The sequence below is a fragment of the Diuraphis noxia genome, unplaced genomic scaffold (genome assembly GCF_037042655.1).
Source record: "Diuraphis noxia isolate RWA-SAM2 unplaced genomic scaffold, SU_Dnox_SAM2 contig0005, whole genome shotgun sequence".
NCBI classification, from domain to species: domain Eukaryota; kingdom Metazoa; phylum Arthropoda; class Insecta; order Hemiptera; family Aphididae; genus Diuraphis; species Diuraphis noxia.
In genome coordinates, this window is record NW_028301715.1 from 37,496,991 (window position 1) to 37,516,963 (window position 19,973).

The 19,973-nt window shown below is 29.0% G+C and overlaps 3 protein-coding genes and 1 pseudogene across 18 annotated transcripts in view; 2 read left to right on the top strand and 2 right to left on the bottom strand.

Annotated features, from left to right (window-relative positions):
- Positions 1 to 791: 791 nt before the first annotated feature.
- LOC149055272 (uncharacterized) lies at positions 792 to 5,292 on the bottom strand (annotated as a pseudogene).
- Positions 5,293 to 5,353: 61 nt separating this feature from the next.
- LOC149055273 (uncharacterized) lies at positions 5,354 to 7,229 on the top strand. Its single transcript, XM_089229531.1, has 3 exons — positions 5,354 to 5,377; positions 6,200 to 6,258; positions 6,371 to 7,229. Exons 1-3 carry the CDS (start codon positions 5,354 to 5,356, stop codon positions 7,227 to 7,229), a joined length of 942 nt encoding a protein of 313 aa, XP_089085657.1.
- The window catches only part of Lerp (lysosomal enzyme receptor protein), a 29,681-nt gene continuing 15,853 nt past the window's right edge, over positions 6,146 to 19,973 (top strand). For 10 of the 16 annotated variants that reach the window (XM_089228068.1, XM_089228054.1, XM_089228059.1 and 7 more), the window contains exons 1-2: positions 15,985 to 16,119; positions 16,931 to 17,047. In XM_089228068.1, the coding sequence (XP_089084194.1) occupies positions 16,932 to 17,047 (116 nt within the window). In that variant the 5' untranslated portion in view covers positions 15,985 to 16,119; position 16,931. Of the gene's footprint in view, positions 6,259 to 13,487; positions 13,784 to 14,037; positions 14,173 to 14,573; positions 14,593 to 14,748; positions 15,109 to 15,984; positions 16,120 to 16,685; positions 16,825 to 16,930; positions 17,048 to 19,973 lie in introns of those variants that run through there. The other 6 variants (XM_089228066.1, XM_089228064.1, XM_089228063.1 and 3 more) reach the window with 6 other exon arrangements.
- Positions 15,305 to 16,459, bottom strand: LOC149055274 (uncharacterized). Its single transcript, XM_089228070.1, has 3 exons — positions 16,333 to 16,459; positions 15,669 to 16,258; positions 15,305 to 15,441 (listed from the first exon to the last, which is right to left on the bottom strand). The coding sequence occupies exons 1-3, from the start codon at positions 16,401 to 16,403 to the stop codon at positions 15,431 to 15,433; spliced, it is 672 nt and encodes a 223-aa protein (XP_089084196.1). The 5' UTR covers positions 16,404 to 16,459; the 3' UTR covers positions 15,305 to 15,430.

Sequence of the window (19,973 nt, forward strand, 5' to 3'; positions counted from 1 at the left end):
TATATTTAAATGGGTATATTCAAACGAAGAAAAATGGCTAGCGGACGACCGCGGTCGACCGCCTGGAATCGCGCTTGTTCAATTTTCGGGCGGTCGACCGCATCCGCTAGCTAAAATTAAACTGTGGATTTCCAATAGCTATATTCATACGAGGCGGATCGTCCGCCAACCGCCGCGGTTTTTTCCAGCGGATTTGTCATATAAATAAACCGCATTCATAATCCGCTTCGTGTGTAAGCAAACCGCGGACGCGGTCGCGGACGTGATAGCGGTCGAAATCCACGGCCGCGCGCGGTCATTCCGCCTCGTGTGTAAATAAGGCGCGGATGCGGTCGCGGACGCAGTCTCAAAAAGAATCCGCGACCGCGCGCGGCTAAACCGCTCCGTGTGTAACCAGCTTAAAAGTGAAAAAAATGCAACGCTCAAGAGATGACGTTGTGCGCCTATTAGCAACATTTTAAATAGTTTTGATTAGGTAATAAATATTGAAGTACTAGGTATTTATTTAATAAATATTATGTACAACAATCAACTTCATATTTTATGTAGGTATTATGTTTAAAATCATGATAAATTATCATGTTTAAAATTAAAATAAGTAAGTTAGTATAGTAATACTATAATTATTTATATTATTGCAATTTGCAGAACCTAAGTAAAAAAAACAATCTGTATAAACTAAACATGTTCATTGTTGCTTTGTTCGTATTCATATAATGTATAAAAATTAAAATTAAATTTTGTAGGTACCCACAGAACACATTTATTGATTAATGATATGTAATAATTAATTAAACCACAACATTTGGATTAATGATTTTTAACTTGCCAATAATTTTGTTGCCCCAGAACGATTCATCGTAATTTATTAATTATATTTCCGTCCAATTTTTTGAGTGGACGACGAAATAACAGAATTTTCGTTTAGAAATGTGCATTTATCGCTAGATTTTATAATAATATGGTGATGAATGATGATCAATTTTAAATTCATCGTTCCATTGTCATCGAGACGACAAAATAACAGCTATACAAAAATATATTATAAAAAAGTAATGAAAATCTTTTACATGTCTTTATACTAAAATTCTAATATATTAATAACTCAATTTGGTACAGATATTATAGGATAGTATAATATTATAGTTACTCACTTTTTTACTGCTTATCGCTTCCGAATTGAAATTTGAATCTCTGACTTGATTGGACATTTGATTTCAACTAAGAAATCATCATTAATTATACCATCTGTGTATTATACAAAAAAAAATTATTAATTAGTATTTTAATGTTTATTTTGGATTTTGATAAAATATATAATGATTTTCCAAATTATATATTACCTGTAGTTGTTGCTAAGTAAGGAAAATGTTCATCAATGATAAGTTCATATGGATTAACTTTATGCATTTTAATGTTTGTTAATGCAACAATAGCTTCTGGTTTGGTGGCTTTACCATAATCAGTTGCCTTAGAAAAAAATGTTCGGTATAGTATATCGTAAATTGTTTTTTTACAAGACGTAGTTGGTCGTAATTTACAAACATGAGCAAAATATGACGTAGTAAGTCTATTTCTTCGTTCAGAATGCCAAATTTGAGAGTTAGCCTGTTGTCTAGTTTGTGTTTCAATATTTAAGCGACCACTTCTATCTAATCGCAAGAAATTGATAACATCTTCTTTTAATATTTAAATTTTCTAATATTTGTAATGATTTTTTAGACATTTTTCCTTTCTCGAGTAGCGGTTCGACCATAATGTTCATCTGGGCTAACATGATTTTTTTTCTTATGTTTTAGAAAAAGAAGTTTTTAGATTTTAATTGTTCTCAGTCAATGTTAGGAATTTCTTTGCTACAATACCTATATATAAATACAATTTATTATAAGGATGATGAAGTATCCGGATTGGAATAGTCAGTTCCTAAATGTGGGTCGAAAATGATGTATCTAAAAAAAAATTGTAGTATATGTCATAATATTATACAATTTAAAAAAAATAGGTGTGATTACCTAATTGCTCCAATATTAGGTTAATTATTCACTATTTCCTCATTAATCGATTTTTAAAATACTTTAAAACGATCTTGCATTATATTTTTCAATGATCATTTTCTAGAAACAAACTGTGGTTTTTGGATTGCTATTTTTAGTGGATCAGTAACGTCCAAATTTGAAGTTTTTAGAAGGGGAGGGGGTCGAAAGTAAAAAGTTCTTAATATTTTTCTTAATAATCGGGATAAATAAACTAAAAATTAAGGAAAAAACGGGAATTTTCACGCACAATCAGTTTTCCACAAAATCGATTTTGGTTTTTGATGTAACTTATTTAAAACAAATGACTATGAAATACATGAAATTTTCACCAAATGTTTATATAAGTATATTCTATCCACCATGCAATTTTCAAAAATTTTCGACTTAAGTTGAACTATTTATAGGCATATGTAATTTTCGATCATTATTAGTTTTTTTACAAATTAATATCGATAAAAATTTATTTGTTGAGTAGAAAAGCTTGAAAATGTAATACGAGGCGCCTAACAAATTGTCACAATACCTAGCAGTTGAATAATATTAAAAATACATAGGGATGACTTTTTTTTATAAGCATTCAAAGTTTGAATTTTAACAAAATACGTAAAAAATTTAATTTTATGGTGTATAGAAAATGCCAATATAAACATTCAGGGCGATGCCCGTTTCCACCAAAAGTGTACCTTTTCCTTTTCCACCAATAACCGTTTCCACTAAAAGTGTATCTTTCCCTTTTCCACCAATATCCGTTTCCACCAAATAAAATTATTTACCACGTTTTTACAAAAACAATTATTGTATACAACTATATTCTATAGTTCTATACGATTGAAAAAAAAAATATCAACCAATTATATAATATATAAGTAGATAGTAAATAGATAATTTGATGTATATATAAATATATATACATAACTAAATATACTAATATATCATTTTTTCAATCCAGCATTAGTATTTTAAATAAACTTATTGCTGTATTAAAGATTTTAATATAAGCGTAGTATACAAATTATTTTGGTGAATTAACCGTGGTTTAATTATAGGTAGATCTCATTTGGTGGTAACGGATATTAGTGGAAAAGTGAAAGATACACCTTTGGTGGAAACGGGTATTGGTGGAAAAAGGAAAGGTCTACTTATGGTGGAAACATGTTACATCCGAACATTTAGTGAAAATGTCATGTACCTACGGTCATTTGTTTTAGTTACACCTTACACTAAAATTAAAACCGATTTTGTGTGAAAATTCCCTATGTTCCTTAATTTCTTGTTTTGTTTTTCCTGCGCCTTTGAAAAATATACTTGCAGCAGTTGCAGGATTTTGACAGTTTTCAACTGATTTTAGATTTATTTACTTCGATTAAACTCATATCTATACGATATTGTATGTACAATCCCAACTATTAAAACGATAACTAACTAGCGTCGATGACATACTAAATAAAAGGTTAGGTCATTAAGCCGGCCACACACGACTCATGTATTGCGTATTGTTTGTTTTTTAATATAACGATTATTGTCCCTTCTACAGTCTTGCATGACTAATATAATTTTTGATTTTCTTTTGATTAGTTTTAACGACAATCGATTCGACGGGAAACTATAAGTGAAAATATTGCTATGTTTTACACACGCGGTATATTATTGTATTAATTACGGAAGGTGGACAATCGACCGACAACCAAAATACCGTCAATAATATTATAAGTACATATAGTAGTTTAATTTCACTTATTTTAAAAAGATTTTTATAAATATTTTATAGTAATAATATATAATAATAAATTTTTAATGTGGCGCGGTGAGGCGCGGTCGTACGCTCAATCTGTGGAAACGCACTGAGCGTACGTACCGGCCGCAGTTGCTAGCTCCCGGATGGGTGACCACCCGGGATTTTTAGCAACATATCCTTGCCACGCATACACAAACACGTGTTACAACCCTACCCACTTAAAAACCTATAAACAAATATACAAAAATAACCCCTACCGTACCACCCCACACCCAATGGCCTATGTTGCCACGAGTTCTCTTTACAAAAAAAAAAAAAAATAAATACATACATTTTTAAATAAATAAATAAAATCTTTAAATATAATTCAATCGGGAACTTATGTCATATACATTTAATAATATATAATTTGTGCCAGTTTATTTGTTGTAGAACCGCGGGCTGTATCTTAAAATTATTAAGTTAATTATATAATATTACTAAAAAAAATATAAATAAAAATAATTGCATTTCTTATTTACCTTTTAATATAGAATTTGCAATAGAAATTGCAGCTTGACTAGTTTCTGGAGCATGATTATGATTATTGTCAGTCCTTAACTTATATGTCTTCCATCAATTAGAATTGTGGAGTATGTGGACGCACGTCCTTTGCGTTTATATAGAACTTATTTTTTCACAATTCCAATAAAAGAGATTTTCTCTATTTTTATCTTTAACCATTAAATACCCTTTGACAACTAATTCATTTAATGACCAACTTATTTCTATTACGTTCTAATGCCGGGTCCACACAGAGACGACACAGAAACAAAACAAAAACCAAACTCAAACCCTTCTTTTTGAAGTTTGAAAAAAATAAAACACAAACAAAACATGTGTCCATACTGAGTAAAAATTAAACAAAACATGAACAAAATTCAAAAATTTGTTCGTGTTTTGTTTTTGTTTTCAACTATCCATACAGAAATATAAACTCGTCGTTTTATTTCGTTCATCCGTGGTCATTCAGTCTGTCTTCAGAGTTCTAGCTTTCTAAACTCTTCGTATTTACAAGTTTTTTTAAATTTTGTTACTCTGAGTGAAAATGTGGAAATTGAAAAGAGATATTGTAAACGATGAAGATTTATTTATGTTGAGTGCTGGGTATATTTACCTACAGTTACAAAGTAAAAAAATAAATGATAAGATTAAAAGATGTTTTAGTTATATAATAAATATATATTTATAAACAACCAAATTTGTACTGCCCGTGAAATCCCGATAAAAAATATTGCCTGTTGGTTGTTTTGAAAATATGTCCACACACGTTCGACAGTGTTCGCAAAAACAACAACAAAACCAAAACCTTTTGATGTTTACCGACACCGCTCGGGATACGACTTTGTTTTTCAAAACACGAACAATTTGTTGGAAAAAACAAAATTGTTTTAAAAATGTTTTGATTTTGTTGAAAAACACAAAGTTTTTGTTTTGTTTTACTTTTGTCGTCTCTGTGTGGTGTGGAGGTGGACCCGGCATAATATCCGATAATTTTGGTTTAAACTGCTTTATTAGTTGTCTTTATTTTATTAAAAGAGACATGTGCCAATTTTCAAAACTTTCAGTAATATATATAATATATATGACATAAGTTCCTGATTAAATTATATTTAAAGACGATTTTTTTTTATTATTAAATATTATTACTATACGATATTTATAAAAATATTTTTAAAATAAATGAAATGAAATTACTATGTACTTATAATATTAATTTCGGTATTTTGGTTGTCGGTCGATTGACCTAGTCGATTGATTTTCTTGTCGATATTTTGGATGTCGGTCGATTGTCCTGTCGGTCGAATGGTTGTCGGTCGATTGACCCAGAACCGTTAATTACAATAGCATATTAAAAATACTTAAATATATCTGTGGATTTAACTTTTAATACCTCCCATATTGAAGATCAAAAACTTACCAATGTGTTAATTGTGTTAGGTGATAAGCTGAAACGGACACGCTACCTGTCAGGGGCGTATTTAGGCACAGGCCCTATAGGCCCGGGCCTAGAGCGGCAACATTTGGAGGGCGGCAAATTTTAACGATATTTTTTTACAAAATTACAATAAGTATTTTTCATTTGATGAATTCAAACTTATAACTAATTTTTTGTTCGTACAAAATTAAACATCTATCTACATGTACCTACTATATTATACACATATACGCAACACAGTACGAGCACATAGGTAACAAAACATGCGCGCATTCAAACGGGTTCGGTAAAGACAGACAAACAGCGTAGTTTATAGTTATATAATGACAGGGAAATACCCGCTTATCGTTATGGATCCGCCCGTCTTTAACTTTTATTCCAATTCTTTTAATAATAATGGGTATTCAATTTTATATAAACTGCATTAGTCATTACTGAATTGTTGGACAGTGGACACACGGTACACACGGACGATACACGGGCAGTAAAATTTTTAATCTTGACGACAGGTAATTTGTGAATTTATAACTTAATTATTATAAAATTATTTTGTACGTAAATTTTCTTAGAGATTTTATTTTAATTAAACTAGGTTATAAGTTGTAACAATGGCTGATGGAGTGATGGTAGGAAAAGATTAAGTGGACATGAGTACAAAAGATTGTCGAAATTAAAAAACGAAAAAGAAAAAAATATTTTAAATAAAACTCCAAAATTGCATACGTATTTAAAAAAAAATCCTGATTCGAATAGTGGTGAAAGCATAGAAGTAGAAACCCAACAAGTTGAAATAAATACAATTATTGATAATAATTCTGAAAAAAATGTAGACACAGAAAAAAATTTCAATAAATCCGAACATTTACTTCCAATTTTTTTTGAAACCGATCCCGATAAATGGTTAGCAGGTTTGCAGGCCCGAATAAAAGTATTAAACCCCTTAGCTTATTTTGTACCATGCGCTGCACACTTTTTAAATCTAGTAGGAACATCTGCCGCAGAATGTTGTAGTGATGCATCTTCATTTTTTGGACTTATTCAACAACTTTACAATTTTTTCACAGCATCTACTCATAGATGGAATATTTTACACGACAATATGAAGCAAAATTCATACACACTTAAATCCTTATCAATAACTAGATGGTCGGCTCGCGCGGATGCATGTAGAGCTTTAAATGCATCATGGTCAGAAATAATAAACTCATTATCACTTATTAAGAATAATGAAAACGAAAAATGCATTACCAGAAACGAAGCCAAAGGTCTTTTTAAAAGTTTACAATCTTTGGAAACCGCATTTTTGACCGTGTTTTGGACATATGTATTAGAACAGTTTAATATAACTAACAAAACTTTACAAGGTACTGCAATTGATATTGGTACTGCTTCAAAGTTATATACATTGCTTATTAATCTTATTCGAGAAACTCGGGATAGATTTGACTATTTTGAAGAACAAGCAATATTTGTAATTTAATGTTCATTAATAATGTATATTTTTTAATATAATATTATAATATAATAAATTGTATATTTAAATATGTTTTATAAATAATTTTAGGAATGATGGAGGGGGGAGGCGGCAAATTGGAAATATATATATATATATATATAATGCACTAAAAATAATTTTTTTATTTTATACATTGTAATAAAATAAATATTACATCAAAATTTTCTATGAAATTCGACAATATTATCAGCGAACTGAGTAAACCATTTAAAACTACAACAAAAATGTTATATATTTATATGTAATGTTATAGAACACAGTATGATTCTGTTCGATGGGAATTCTTATTTTTTCGTAAAAATAAAAACATATTAATACTGTTTTATAATACCTACTTGAAATTTTCAAGCTTTAAAATTTACACTTAAATAATAATAATAATAATTAGGGCCCTTGCTGTTTTGAGTGAAGAGTCAGGCACCCTCGGCACCCCCTGTGCGCACGCCTATGTTGGTATTCGCTTATTTTTTTTCACCTTTTTTTTACACTAGTATTTTGGTATTCATGTTTGAATGTGTGATTTCAAAGTAAAAAAAAAAAAAAAAAAAAAATCAAAAATACAATAATTAATGAACAATTAGTGAATACTACTAGTTGCATGTATTCTGAACAATTTTAAATTATGGAATGATTGGGTAATTATCTAAAATATATGTCTTGTTATAAACTATAAGAAAAAATAGTAAAATTAATTATTATTGACAACAATTTATTTTATGACCCGCATAATTGTTTATTGCTTACGATATTTAATGTCAATTTTGACCGAAAACGATTACAGATTGAACTCACACACTTACAAGTTACTTTTATCATATCAAATTACCTATATCGACCTCCTAAAAACACGACCAATTTATTGGCAATTACAGCCATACAATACAATTAATTAAATTTAAAAATTCAAGAAATACTCATATATTCTTGTAGCTGGCATATTTTTTAATTTTTGTTTTGTAGACCGTAGTTCAAATCGTAGTGCACACTTGTACATTCGTGGTGCGCATAAAAATAGGACATGGAATACACGATATTGGTAATCGAAATAATGCTTTGATATCTTGTCAGGTAGAAAATGAAATTTAGTTGGGACTTTGGAGGGGGGACGGCAAGATTGTAAAAAATTCGCAGTAATTTTCAAGTGACGGGTAAAAAATTTAGGAAGAATATATGCAAGGTTTTCGAAAAATCTATTTTGGTTTTTGGTGTAACTCTTTAAAAATATACCGTAGAATACATCAAATATTAACTGAATGTTTATATTAGAATTTTATAATTCATTAGATATTTTTAGTTTTTTAGATTTATGTCAATAAAAAATATTACTTTCTGTCAAAAACATTGAAATGTATAATAAAAAATTCCTCTTACGATTTGCAACTTGAAATTTATAAAAAATTGAGAGTGGAAAATTGCAAAACATGCATACTAAAATTTCAAATTTAATTTTAATTTTATAATGTTAATTGTATTTTGAATGTATAATTAAGTACGGATATGAAGCAAAAAAAATGTAATTTGTTAAATTATAATGTAATTTTTAAAGACGCGGCACTTATTAAACTACTTCTATAATATTTAACATTAGTATAATATAATTATTATTGTCCTTTGTCCATGAGTATTATCACAAGTAAAGGAACTGATATTTGGTATGTTGCGTTAAAATTACATTAAATGTATAATGTTGTATTTATCTAACCAATTTGTACACAACATATTGTTATTGACTTATTGTACATAATTTACATATTATTGACTTTTAGAAATAGAGTAATTTTTCTACGGTATACATACAAACGACAACCGCGAACCGTCGTGATAATATATTAATATATGTTATTTACTGAAACAGAGACGCTTAAAATAAAATATCATTATCATTACTGTTTTTAGAAGATTATCTGACCAATGTGGGATGGTACCTTAATTCAATGTTTTGTTTTGATTAATTTTGCTTAAATGTTTAAGCTTATTTTATTTTTTGAGGATACATTTCTAAATGCCAAATGATATATATATGTTACGGGCAAAAGTCGAAATCGGGCAAACCTCAGAAATGCCCGGGCAAAACGCGAATTGCCCACAATCCTTGGGCAAAATGTCATATTTCGGCTTTTGACCGGGCAAACCTAGTTATGACCAACCTCATTTGGGCAAAACTGTATACTGACTTTTATCGTAAGGTAAATATAAAAAATAATTGTAAAATAAATATTATTGAACAACAATAGAATACACTTAAATAATAATAAAAATATAATGATATTAAGTACTCGTGTAAAAATTAACATATAATAATATTAGGTACCTACTCTTATAATGTTAAAATAAATAATTAAAAATATTAATACATTTAAACTTCATTAGGGCCAAACTGTAACGTCTTAAATAACTTCACTAATTTTAAATACAAAAAAATAATAATCACAAAATATTGTACAGATATAATTGAATACATTTAAATAATAATAAAAAAATAATATTTTTGATTATTTGTTGCTGCACATATTAGAACCATGGCATTTAGAACTACACAAAATATTTTGCTGTTTACATTATAATAATATTAGGTACCTACTCTTATAATGTTAAAATAAATAATTAAAAATATTAATACATTTAAACTTCATTAGGGCCAAACTGTAACGTCTTAAATAACTTCACTAATTTTAAATACAAAAAAATAATAATCACAAAATATTGTACAGATATAATTGAATACATTTAAATAATAATAAAAAAATAATATTTTTGTTTATTTGTTGCTGCACATATTAGAACCATGGCATTTAGAACTACACAAAATATTTTGCTGTTTACATTTGCATCGTTTCGTAGTGCACTTAGTTTTGCAAGAACAAAAAATAAACCCTTGTCCTCCAGTTAACGAATTTTGAGTACTAGCAGTCCTCAGTGGTATTTCGATATTCGGTACATCATTGCTACTAATAAATTGTTCCTTGCATTGAAATATTTGGTTTCTGGCATAAAGTGATGACAAAATTCCATTTTTCATCTATAATCATCTATAATCATCTATAATCGTAATAATATCATACGATAAAAATTACTATTTGTATTAAATTTTAGCGAACGTATTTAATACACTTCGGTTAGGTTAGGTTATTGCCCTTACGATAAAAGTCAGTATACAGTTTTGCCCAAATGAGGTTGGTCATAACTAGGTTTGCCCGGTCAAAAGCCGAAATATGACATTTTGCCCAAGGATTGTGGGCAATTCGCGTTTTGCCCGGGCATTAGTGAGGTTTGCCCGATTTCGACTTTTGCCCGTAACATATATACCTATTGAGTGTGATTATTATTATTTATTGGTTTTTCGTTTGATTCGTGTATTTGTTAGTTTTATCGCTTTGTTATTTTATTTTTATTAATTTCAACCAAAAGTTACTATTATTCGACAATTAACTGAACATAAGAAGATAAGGATGTGGAATTAATATTAATTTATCTTATTACTATAATACTATAATAATTAAAAAATCTTAAATGTATCAACATTAACTACTATACTGTAACACAGTGGCGTATTTAAAAACGGTTTTTTTTTTTTAATCAAAATAAACTTTTACAGAATAATAACAGTCATCTCAACATTATAGTTAATATAATAGTTTTAAACGAAAATAAATGAATGAAATCGAGAACTAAATTAAACGTATTTTATATTAAGACATTATAAATTTCGTAGAAACATAGTAGGTACATACTGACAGTATATCCATGTTTATAGCTCTGGACCTTAAAACTGTGGACTGTGTGGTTAGCTCTATAAGTCAATAATTACACAGAGGTTCGGTCATAATCGTCATAATAAGGACCACGAGTACCGAGTCGTCTGCTCGTATTTTTTCGAGTCCGGTCAGCTTTCACCTTAGGGATCTATTCTTTCCCCAAGATGAGGTTATTTGTTACTATCTAGCGTTAGTCCCACATCCACTGCGTTTCAGCCGAGGTAGACTCCTCAACCTTGAAGAAGACCGTTTCCACACCGCAGTGTGGCTCCCTTCTCTCACTGTTATAACATTAAATATGCAGATAACATGATATGGATATGGATATATGAAATGTATGATGCTGTGTGTGTTATGGAATGGAAGTGGTGTGGATTGGGGAGTGAGATTTTGTTTAAAAAAAATGTGAGTGTAATTAGAAGAGGGTTAAGGATTGATTTTGATTCGTTTAGGAAATAGAAATTAGGTGGTGTGTTAGATATGATTTCGACGTGCGATATTCGATTACAAGTTGTTCACTTGGCGATTTTGTGGTTACATTCATCATTCGATTTTCAGGATCTTAATTTAGAAAAAGAAACCAATGACAACATTTAAACATAATGTCTATATCATAACATATTGCACGTTCCGAACTTGATGGATGGTGACAGCATGACTATAAACTATATAATTACAAGATATTAAAATAATAAAAAACGGTCTCTGTAGTCGTCGTGGTCTGCAGTCTGCACGACGCACGGCAATAACACAATACACAAATATATATAATTCGAATTAGTTTCCACCTCTGATTAGCTGTTTGTAGGGGAATACGGTTGGTTTGGAACACATAATGTAGCTAAGCTAGCAACATCCGTCCGGTTCACTCAGAGCCAGTGTCGACCAGGAACGTAAGCCTCGGATGCATTTCTTCAGAAAGGCCCCCAAAAATGTTATATCATAAAATGATAAAAAAATGCTGCAAGCAGTAAAATATTATAATTTTAGTAATATTGGGGCCCCTCGACACAAATACGGCGGGGGGGCCCAGATGCGTTTGCAGCCTAGCGGTCATAGCCAGGTCGACACTCCTCAGAGCGTTTGAGCTCTCCCGCGTTGATGACGGAGAGAAGTATATTGTGTCCTCTTAAGAGGACGCTACATCCGCATGTGTTGTCTCCGTCTTACAAGTGCGTCCCATTGCAATAACTGTTTCGCGCGGGAAAGAACCGAGAAAGCTACAGTTATAACTAAGAAACGAAATGATCACCACATAAAAAGGAAAACTTCGTCTGTGCAATATCGTTTTTATTTTTTCGATATCAGAACTACAAAAAAAGCTATTCCTGCTTAAAAAAACACAAAATTAATATATTATAAAACAATAAGAATTTTTTTTGTATAAGTGATATCAAAAAAATAAAAACGATATTGCACAGACAAAATTCTCCTTTTTATGTGGTGAAAATTTCGTTTCTTAGTTATAATTATAACTGTATCTTTCTTGGTTCTTTCCCGCCCGAAACAGTTTTTGCAATGTTACGCTTGCAATGTTACGCACTTGTAAGACGGAGACGACACATGCGGGTGTAGCGTCCTCTTAAGTAAAAAGCCGACTGGCGTTAATTCTAAAAAAATAAAATTATGATTATAATATTGTTTAATTAAAATAAATACAGTTTTATTATTCTACTTGGTACCTAGTTGGTATTATAATTTATCAAATAATATTATTAGGTATGAATTAGATACATTCATATTGTTGTAATAAGACATAGTACATAAGTCATAAATGTTATTCTTATTCATAACTTCTATTATAAATCAGAGACTGAACCGCGAAAAGCCGATAAGCAGCCGTCGTCAGTTGTAGTTGACGAGTATATAAGCTATATATTGCGTCGTGCGACATTCTTTATATTCACATTCATACTTCTTATATTATTATTTATTACTTATAGTTCCTACATTATACAGTGTTGTGTACTTGTGTTGCAGACATGCAACATAATTACAGAACAACAACACCAACAATTTTAAAATATTGTACAATCAACCATGTTCAATAGTGAACCCTCATATTTTACTGTTTGCAGTAAAGTTAAAAGTTAGGCAAAAATGTAAAATGTTTAGTGAAGCTAAACATGTTTAGCTTAGTAGTAGTCCCTTACTCTTACTCCCTTAGTCCCTTGCTATAGTGACTGCTGTTGAAGACGTTAAAGTATATCATAATATTATAATTTATTAACATTATGGTAATAATTATGGTATGATCGTAACCGCCAACCGATTTTGGTCCAAGTCCGCGCAATACCTACGTCAAACTCCTACCCAGGCTACCCATATTATCAATAATTCTTTAGCATATCGATATCTAATATTTACGTTAAAAATTTACGATCGTAACCGATACCGTGTCGTTTGTGGTAACTATATATTATCTGCATTCTGCAGTTTTCGAACTGTATTTTATCATAATATGCCGAGTCAGGCGGTCTCGCAGTACACACTACACACTGACGCAGACCACAGTCAACATTCGAACTACGAACATTATTGTCATTTGTCAGTAGTTCAGTACTCTATACATTCTGTAGTATTATAGTATGGTGTAGCACTATTTAGTACCGCAACCGCGCATTGTTTGCGCACATTAAATAAAGGAGAAAAACGCCAGTTCGTTTTTGTCGATATTATATTAAATCGCTTCAAATTGTGTCATCCATCATCCATATTTGTCGTTGACGTTGTCGATTAATTATTAATTATTAATTATCTAAGGTAGGTATTTGTGGTATTACACTATTACCATTACATAACATAACATAATACATTACCACAGCAGTTTTCTTAAAACTATTATGTGATTGAACACGTGTGATTGTGTGAAACATTGTTGAAGACCCATGTGAAATTGTGAAGTGGATCTTGTATGTTTAACAGTATAAAACTATTAAGAGGGCGCCACATGGGCATTTGTTGTCTACGTATTAAAAACGTTGACAAATTGTACAAACATAAAAATATACAAATTGTACGTTCCTACTAATCAATTTTACTATGTAATTTTTTTAATCAGTTTGAATTTACCTCTTATAAAATTTAAAGGTGAGATGCTGGAATATTATTCAGGGCATATCGGAAGATTTTATGGATATTATTATTTTTAAGTAAGTTATTATCGTAATCGTATTGAAATGTACAAAAACTAAACGGCTTAAAATGGTCATTAGGTACTTATTAAAAAATAATCAATAACATTTTTCGAGATGCTCCAGATAATATTTTTGCCTTTACTTTTTGTAAGAGGTAAATTCACTCTAATTTTAGAAATTACTGGATAAAACGAATTATTATCAACGTAAAAATGTCCATGTTGTACCCACAGATATATAAAACAACTTAGATAGCCGACTCTGTATTAATAGTGAAGCAAAAGTAGCCATATTCCAACAGGGCAATGTTTACAAAACATCAATAATGATAAGAATTTTGTTAGTTGATAAAAGTCCATTAAATAATTTGTCAAATTAATGTTTTCCGAGTTTGGGACATTTGGGTGTTATTTTCAAAAAAGTTCAAACTACTAAGTATAATAATCTTAGTTTATAATATAATGCATTTATTTGTATACATAAATCACATAATTTATCACAGATTATTTATACTAAATCATATTATAATCAAAATAAGTTATTGACAATATCGATATATTATAATATTCTCTGTTGTGCAGTTACAATTACAATTACAATTAAATTTAGATTCAATTCATTGATTTGAAAATAAAATAAATTTTGTCAACTTGTGTCTTTGGCTTACTGGATTTAATATATCAGAAGAAAACATTTTTCCAAATGATTTTAATCTTATTTTTAAAAACTTTTTTGTTATTAGGGTGATTAATATTAATTTGTGTGGTCGTTCAAGAAGAGTTACATTGTTACAATTTAAATCTGGACCAAGAAAAATTAAATTCACAACCAAGTACCTTTAAGGAAGAAAAATTAGTATATGCACCATCACATGTAACACTGCAGACATTTAAACCAGAATCATAAGCATGGGTTAATGCTGATTTTATAAGTTCAGCTTGAGCAATTGCTGTAATTTTATTTTGTAGAAAATAACCTACTGGCAGTTTCCACCTTCCGTTAATACTAACCAGCATAAAAACTAACACTTCAGAGGCTGGAGTATCAATACCTTCAATATCTATTTCGTTTCCATAATCACAGTTTCCCACAAATTTCTGTAATTTTTCATCCCATAATATTTGTTTTTTTATAGACATAGCGTCAAACATAAGACTACAATGTTTATCATCAGGATTTAAATTTTTAAGAGCAGTAGATACTTCTTTAAAAAAACCTGGTTCTCCATCTACACTTGAAGTCCAATTACGAATAGATTTGCAACTAGGTAGTTTCATAAAAGTCCTAAAAAAATATAATATATAAATTATAATATCATAACTAATATACCTAACCATATAAATAAAAAACTATAAAGCAATTAAAGCTATATTACCTGCAATACTTAAGTGCTTTAGGCGAATAATAATTAAGCGTTATAGCAAATTCTTTAATTTCATTACTGAAGCGACAGCCAACTGATTTTCTACCTTTATTTTTAAATTCATTAAGAAATAAAACTTTTGTCATACCATTAAACTTATCACTTATTAAACTTCCAAATTGGTCATCAAGTAATCCCTTTGATCGTAGATTTTTTAATATATCTTCAAGGTTTTTTATTTTCTTTTTTTTACGTGCGAGACTTTGTTTTAAAAATTTAATTTTTTTTTTCAACTGTATTTTTCTTGGTGTATCTGGTTCAGTACGTTTACGGTTTGTGATTGGAGAAAATAATGGCCTTATAATTGTTTTTGTAGATGGAGTAGACGATACAGATATTGTATTAACATTTGTTGGGGAATCATTTTTCACTTGGGATGTTAAATCATTTTTTGTAACAGTTGATAAATCTAAGGGTAGATCTTCATTTAATTCTAAATGTGTTTCAACTATTTCAAATTTATTACGTTTTGGATTTTTTTCTTCAAATGTTGGGCCAGGAGAAATAGATGGAACTGCTGAATCTTTTAAATATAACCGGTAATTTCCCCCTGAGTTAATTTTAAAGTCTGATGGTAAAAAATGTTCACTGCAGAGAACACTAAATTTTGTAGGAATGAATCCTTTTTGGCAGACTCTGGTCCATTCAAAACTTCTGATATTATCCTTCAAAGGAAAACTAAAAATAAAAACCATTTTTATAATATACAACTGTCATGGGTTATGTTTTTTTTACACAGCAAACATATTTACCTAAAAAAATGAATTTTACCATTTTTTTGTCTTCTGTTCACACATCCATGCGCAGAGCATGACACCACCATGACTTTTTTACTATATTAATATATTATAAAATATAAACCAAACAAATGAAACAAGCAACAAATCAAAAACTCAAAAATATCAATTGAAATTCGCTTTACCATTGAAATTAGAAAAATGTTTTACGGAATAGGACATCGGTTTCCTAGTATGGAGGGAATATTTCATATTTTGTTATCATTATTATCATTACATTTCAAACGTAAACATTGCCCTGTTAACATATGGCGGCCAGTTTCACCGGTTTGTATAGCACGGTGAAAGTCGGCTATCTAGTTGTTTTATATATCTGTGGTTGTACCTATATTCGTTTTGTAAGACAGAAAAAAAATGTCCGCTGGCGTCCTCTTAAGTAATAAAGACTGTTCAGATATCAGCAGCTGTAGGAAAGGAAATTCTGATAAATTCGAACATTTTCAACTTGTACATTGAAATAATAATATATTTTTAATTATTATATATGACCAATATTGGGCAATATAATATCATTATTAATCACAATATTGGTGTTTTTATTTGTTTTCTATAGTATGGTGTTGTATAACTTGTGTCTAATAACTGTGGCGTATGCCTCAGTCATACATTGTGAAGATTGTATTTTCAATCTGAAACACATGGGAACAGATCTTCAATTTGATTTAACACGGTAAGTTGGTAAACATAATAACCATTAACATAATGTACAAGTTGATTTTTTTAGTACCTAGTTTACACTTTTTATCCTTAAAAAGATAATATTGAATATAGTTTTGTAGAGAATTTAAATTTTTTTCTTGCCAAAATATTTTTCACGGGTAGTAATAATTTTGAAGTATTCATCATGAACAATTTAACGTAGTTATTAATATAAATCTTAAATTATATTTACAAGCATAAAAGGTACCGAACCAGAATTTATATATAAATATATTTTTTGAACTTCTTACTCATATTTAAATACCTACTTAAACAATAAATAATTTAATACTCGTTAAAAATAAGTTTTTATATTTTTTATCAACATTTAAAAAAAAATTCCTTTTTTATAATTCTGGAATATAAAATGTAAATATACGTATGTTCTATCATTCAAATAAATAAAAATTATTACATAAAAAAATTTACCTCCGTATGAAATTTTTCTAAAGTTGGTCACTAATCAATGTATTCAATTTTAATTATTAATTTTATTAACGTGTATTATAATTTTTACCATATTATTAGGGCTCGAATATTATTGCATTAATTGCATGTTTTCCTTATTATTATTATATGTCTTGGAATGAATTTAGCTCACTTAACAATAAGTTATTTAATTTAATTAATTATTAATTTATTATTAATTTAATTAATCTAATGATTAAAAAAAAAAACATATTTTATAATTTATGATGATTCAGTATGAAAATTCGTAAATAAAAATTGAATTCATTCATAGGAGAGAATGTAGTAGATATTCTTGTATCGAATTTTACAAATTTCCATTTGATATTAAAAACAATGTTTTTCCCCTATTGATTAATATAATATATATATATAAATAACATATATATTTACAGGAACGGTTGGGTCGATTGGGATAAAAATTCAGCCCGGGAAACCTGTACCTAAGCTGGCCCTTTATGAACAAAAATAGACTCAAATTTAGTTACACAAATATATTTATAATCAATTAATACATTAATTCTTTAGTTAATGTTTCACAGGTACTATAGCTATAAATTTATACATTTTTTTGTAGCTACTTTATTGATTATGTTATCTGTGTCTATATTATAAAGTACTTTTTTTTCGACGGACATTAACATTAACGCCTATTTTGGATCCCAATAGCCTGCTTTTAATACATTTTATTTTAATGTCTAAAATGTTCACTCACATGCTACCTACGCAAAACGCTAATGGTATATGAATCAATATTCATAGTGTATTCAAATAATTTATAAAATATATAATATGTACCTGAGTTGATGGCAGTGTTAAAAGATATCTGTACGCCAATCCTAAATTACTAGAAGTCCATGCTACACATGGTTTAAATTTATAATTATTATTATTAAAATCTGTTATTCTAAAAAAAAACAAAGTACGACCCAGTAGCCCGGCCCACCGGGAAAACTCCTCGCGTCTCGCCGGCCCAATCCGTGCCTGTAATATTTATAAATTATAACTACAGCTAGCTTTATCTAAAATAGAATATTATACAAATAGAAAATAGAAACGACTGTTATCGAAATATGATGGTTTAAAAAAAATACTTTTGAGGAAAATAACCAAATGTTGATGGGTGATGAACATTTTATGTTTAAAAAAATAAAATGCATATTTTTAAAGCATTTTTGTACTTTTTTAAGCGCAAAGTTTAAAAATTAATAAGGCAGTTAACAGCTCAAAACTAATCAAAATATTTTGGAAATTTTATCAAATATAGAAAATAAAGGTTTATAGGTATAAACATTCAGTGAAAATTTCAAGTATCTGCGGTAATTTGTTTTAGAGTTACTGTAACTTAAGAAAATTGCTAAATGAGAAATCTAGTGAAAATCCAATGTTGTATAAATTTAAATTTCAAAAGCATTTAAAGTTCAAATTTTGACTAAATACGTAAAAATTGCAGCAATGTTTAAATTATCTTAGATAGAAATTCATAAAAGTATTTCTTTTTAAATCTAAAATTTGAAAATTTAATACAATGCTCCTAACATGTTTTTACAATAGCAGTTAAAAATTAAAAGAAATATATAGTCACAAATTTTTTTTACAAGCATTCAAAGTTCGAATTTTGAAAACATACGTAAAAATCACGAAAATTCACAAATTATTTTAAGCTAGAAATTCATAATTTTTTTTTTGAAAATCTAAGATTTGAAAATTTTTAATTATCTATAATATATTCTATAGACAAATAAACCGTCTTCGCTCAGAATCGTTTTTCGTATACAATGAATAATGATATAATATCATTGGATTCAAATTTAATTTTATCCATTACAGTAACCCACTTGTAACTCATACTGCACAGCATAGCGACATCCACGACTTCCCGATTTTTACTTTTGATCCCCCCCAAAAAAGTACCAACTAGATTCACTTTCTGATTTAACAAGGTACTGAAATCGAAAATCGAAGCATTTTTACTGCCTCAAAACGTGATGACAGACACAAAAAAAAAAACACACACATACACACATTATAGTAAAATCAATATACATTACTCGCTCCACTCAGAATCTAAAATGAATTGGTCAATTTTCTAATAATAATAAAACAGTAATGCAATAATACTCAATGTCACAATATTACATATTAGCTAATAACATTATGTTAAAAATAATAAAAATATCATATAAGTTTTTAAACTTCGTTTAACTTTCTTTACATTAATTCAATCATTTGAGCCTTGGGTATTTCAACAGTATATAATGGACCGATGCTAATAAATATTTCAGATGGCCAAGCAACACATTTTTGTAATTCTTTTTATAAACCTCCATCCGTAAATTTTTTTGTAAATTAAATGTTCCTATTTGTTTTTAAAGCATACATGGACTGACATTAAAATCTTGTAAATACCTATATATTATTGTGTTTTT

Excerpts from the sequence above, each read along its gene's own strand:
- LOC149055274 (XM_089228070.1), bottom strand. The coding sequence starts at position 16,403 with ATGGTGGTGTCATGCTCTGCGCATGGATGTGTGAACAGAAGACAAAAA. Across the intron at positions 16,259-16,332 it reads GGTAAAATTCATTTTTTTAG|TTTTCCTTTGAAGGATAATA; the intron begins GTAAATATGTTT and ends TTTTATTTTTAG.
- LOC149055273 (XM_089229531.1), top strand. The coding sequence starts at position 5,354 with ATGTGCCAATTTTCAAAACTTTCA. Across the intron at positions 5,378-6,199 it reads GCCAATTTTCAAAACTTTCA|TGGACACACGGTACACACGG; the intron begins GTAATATATATA and ends ATTGTTGGACAG. Across the intron at positions 6,259-6,370 it reads ATTTTTAATCTTGACGACAG|TGATGGTAGGAAAAGATTAA; the intron begins GTAATTTGTGAA and ends TGGCTGATGGAG.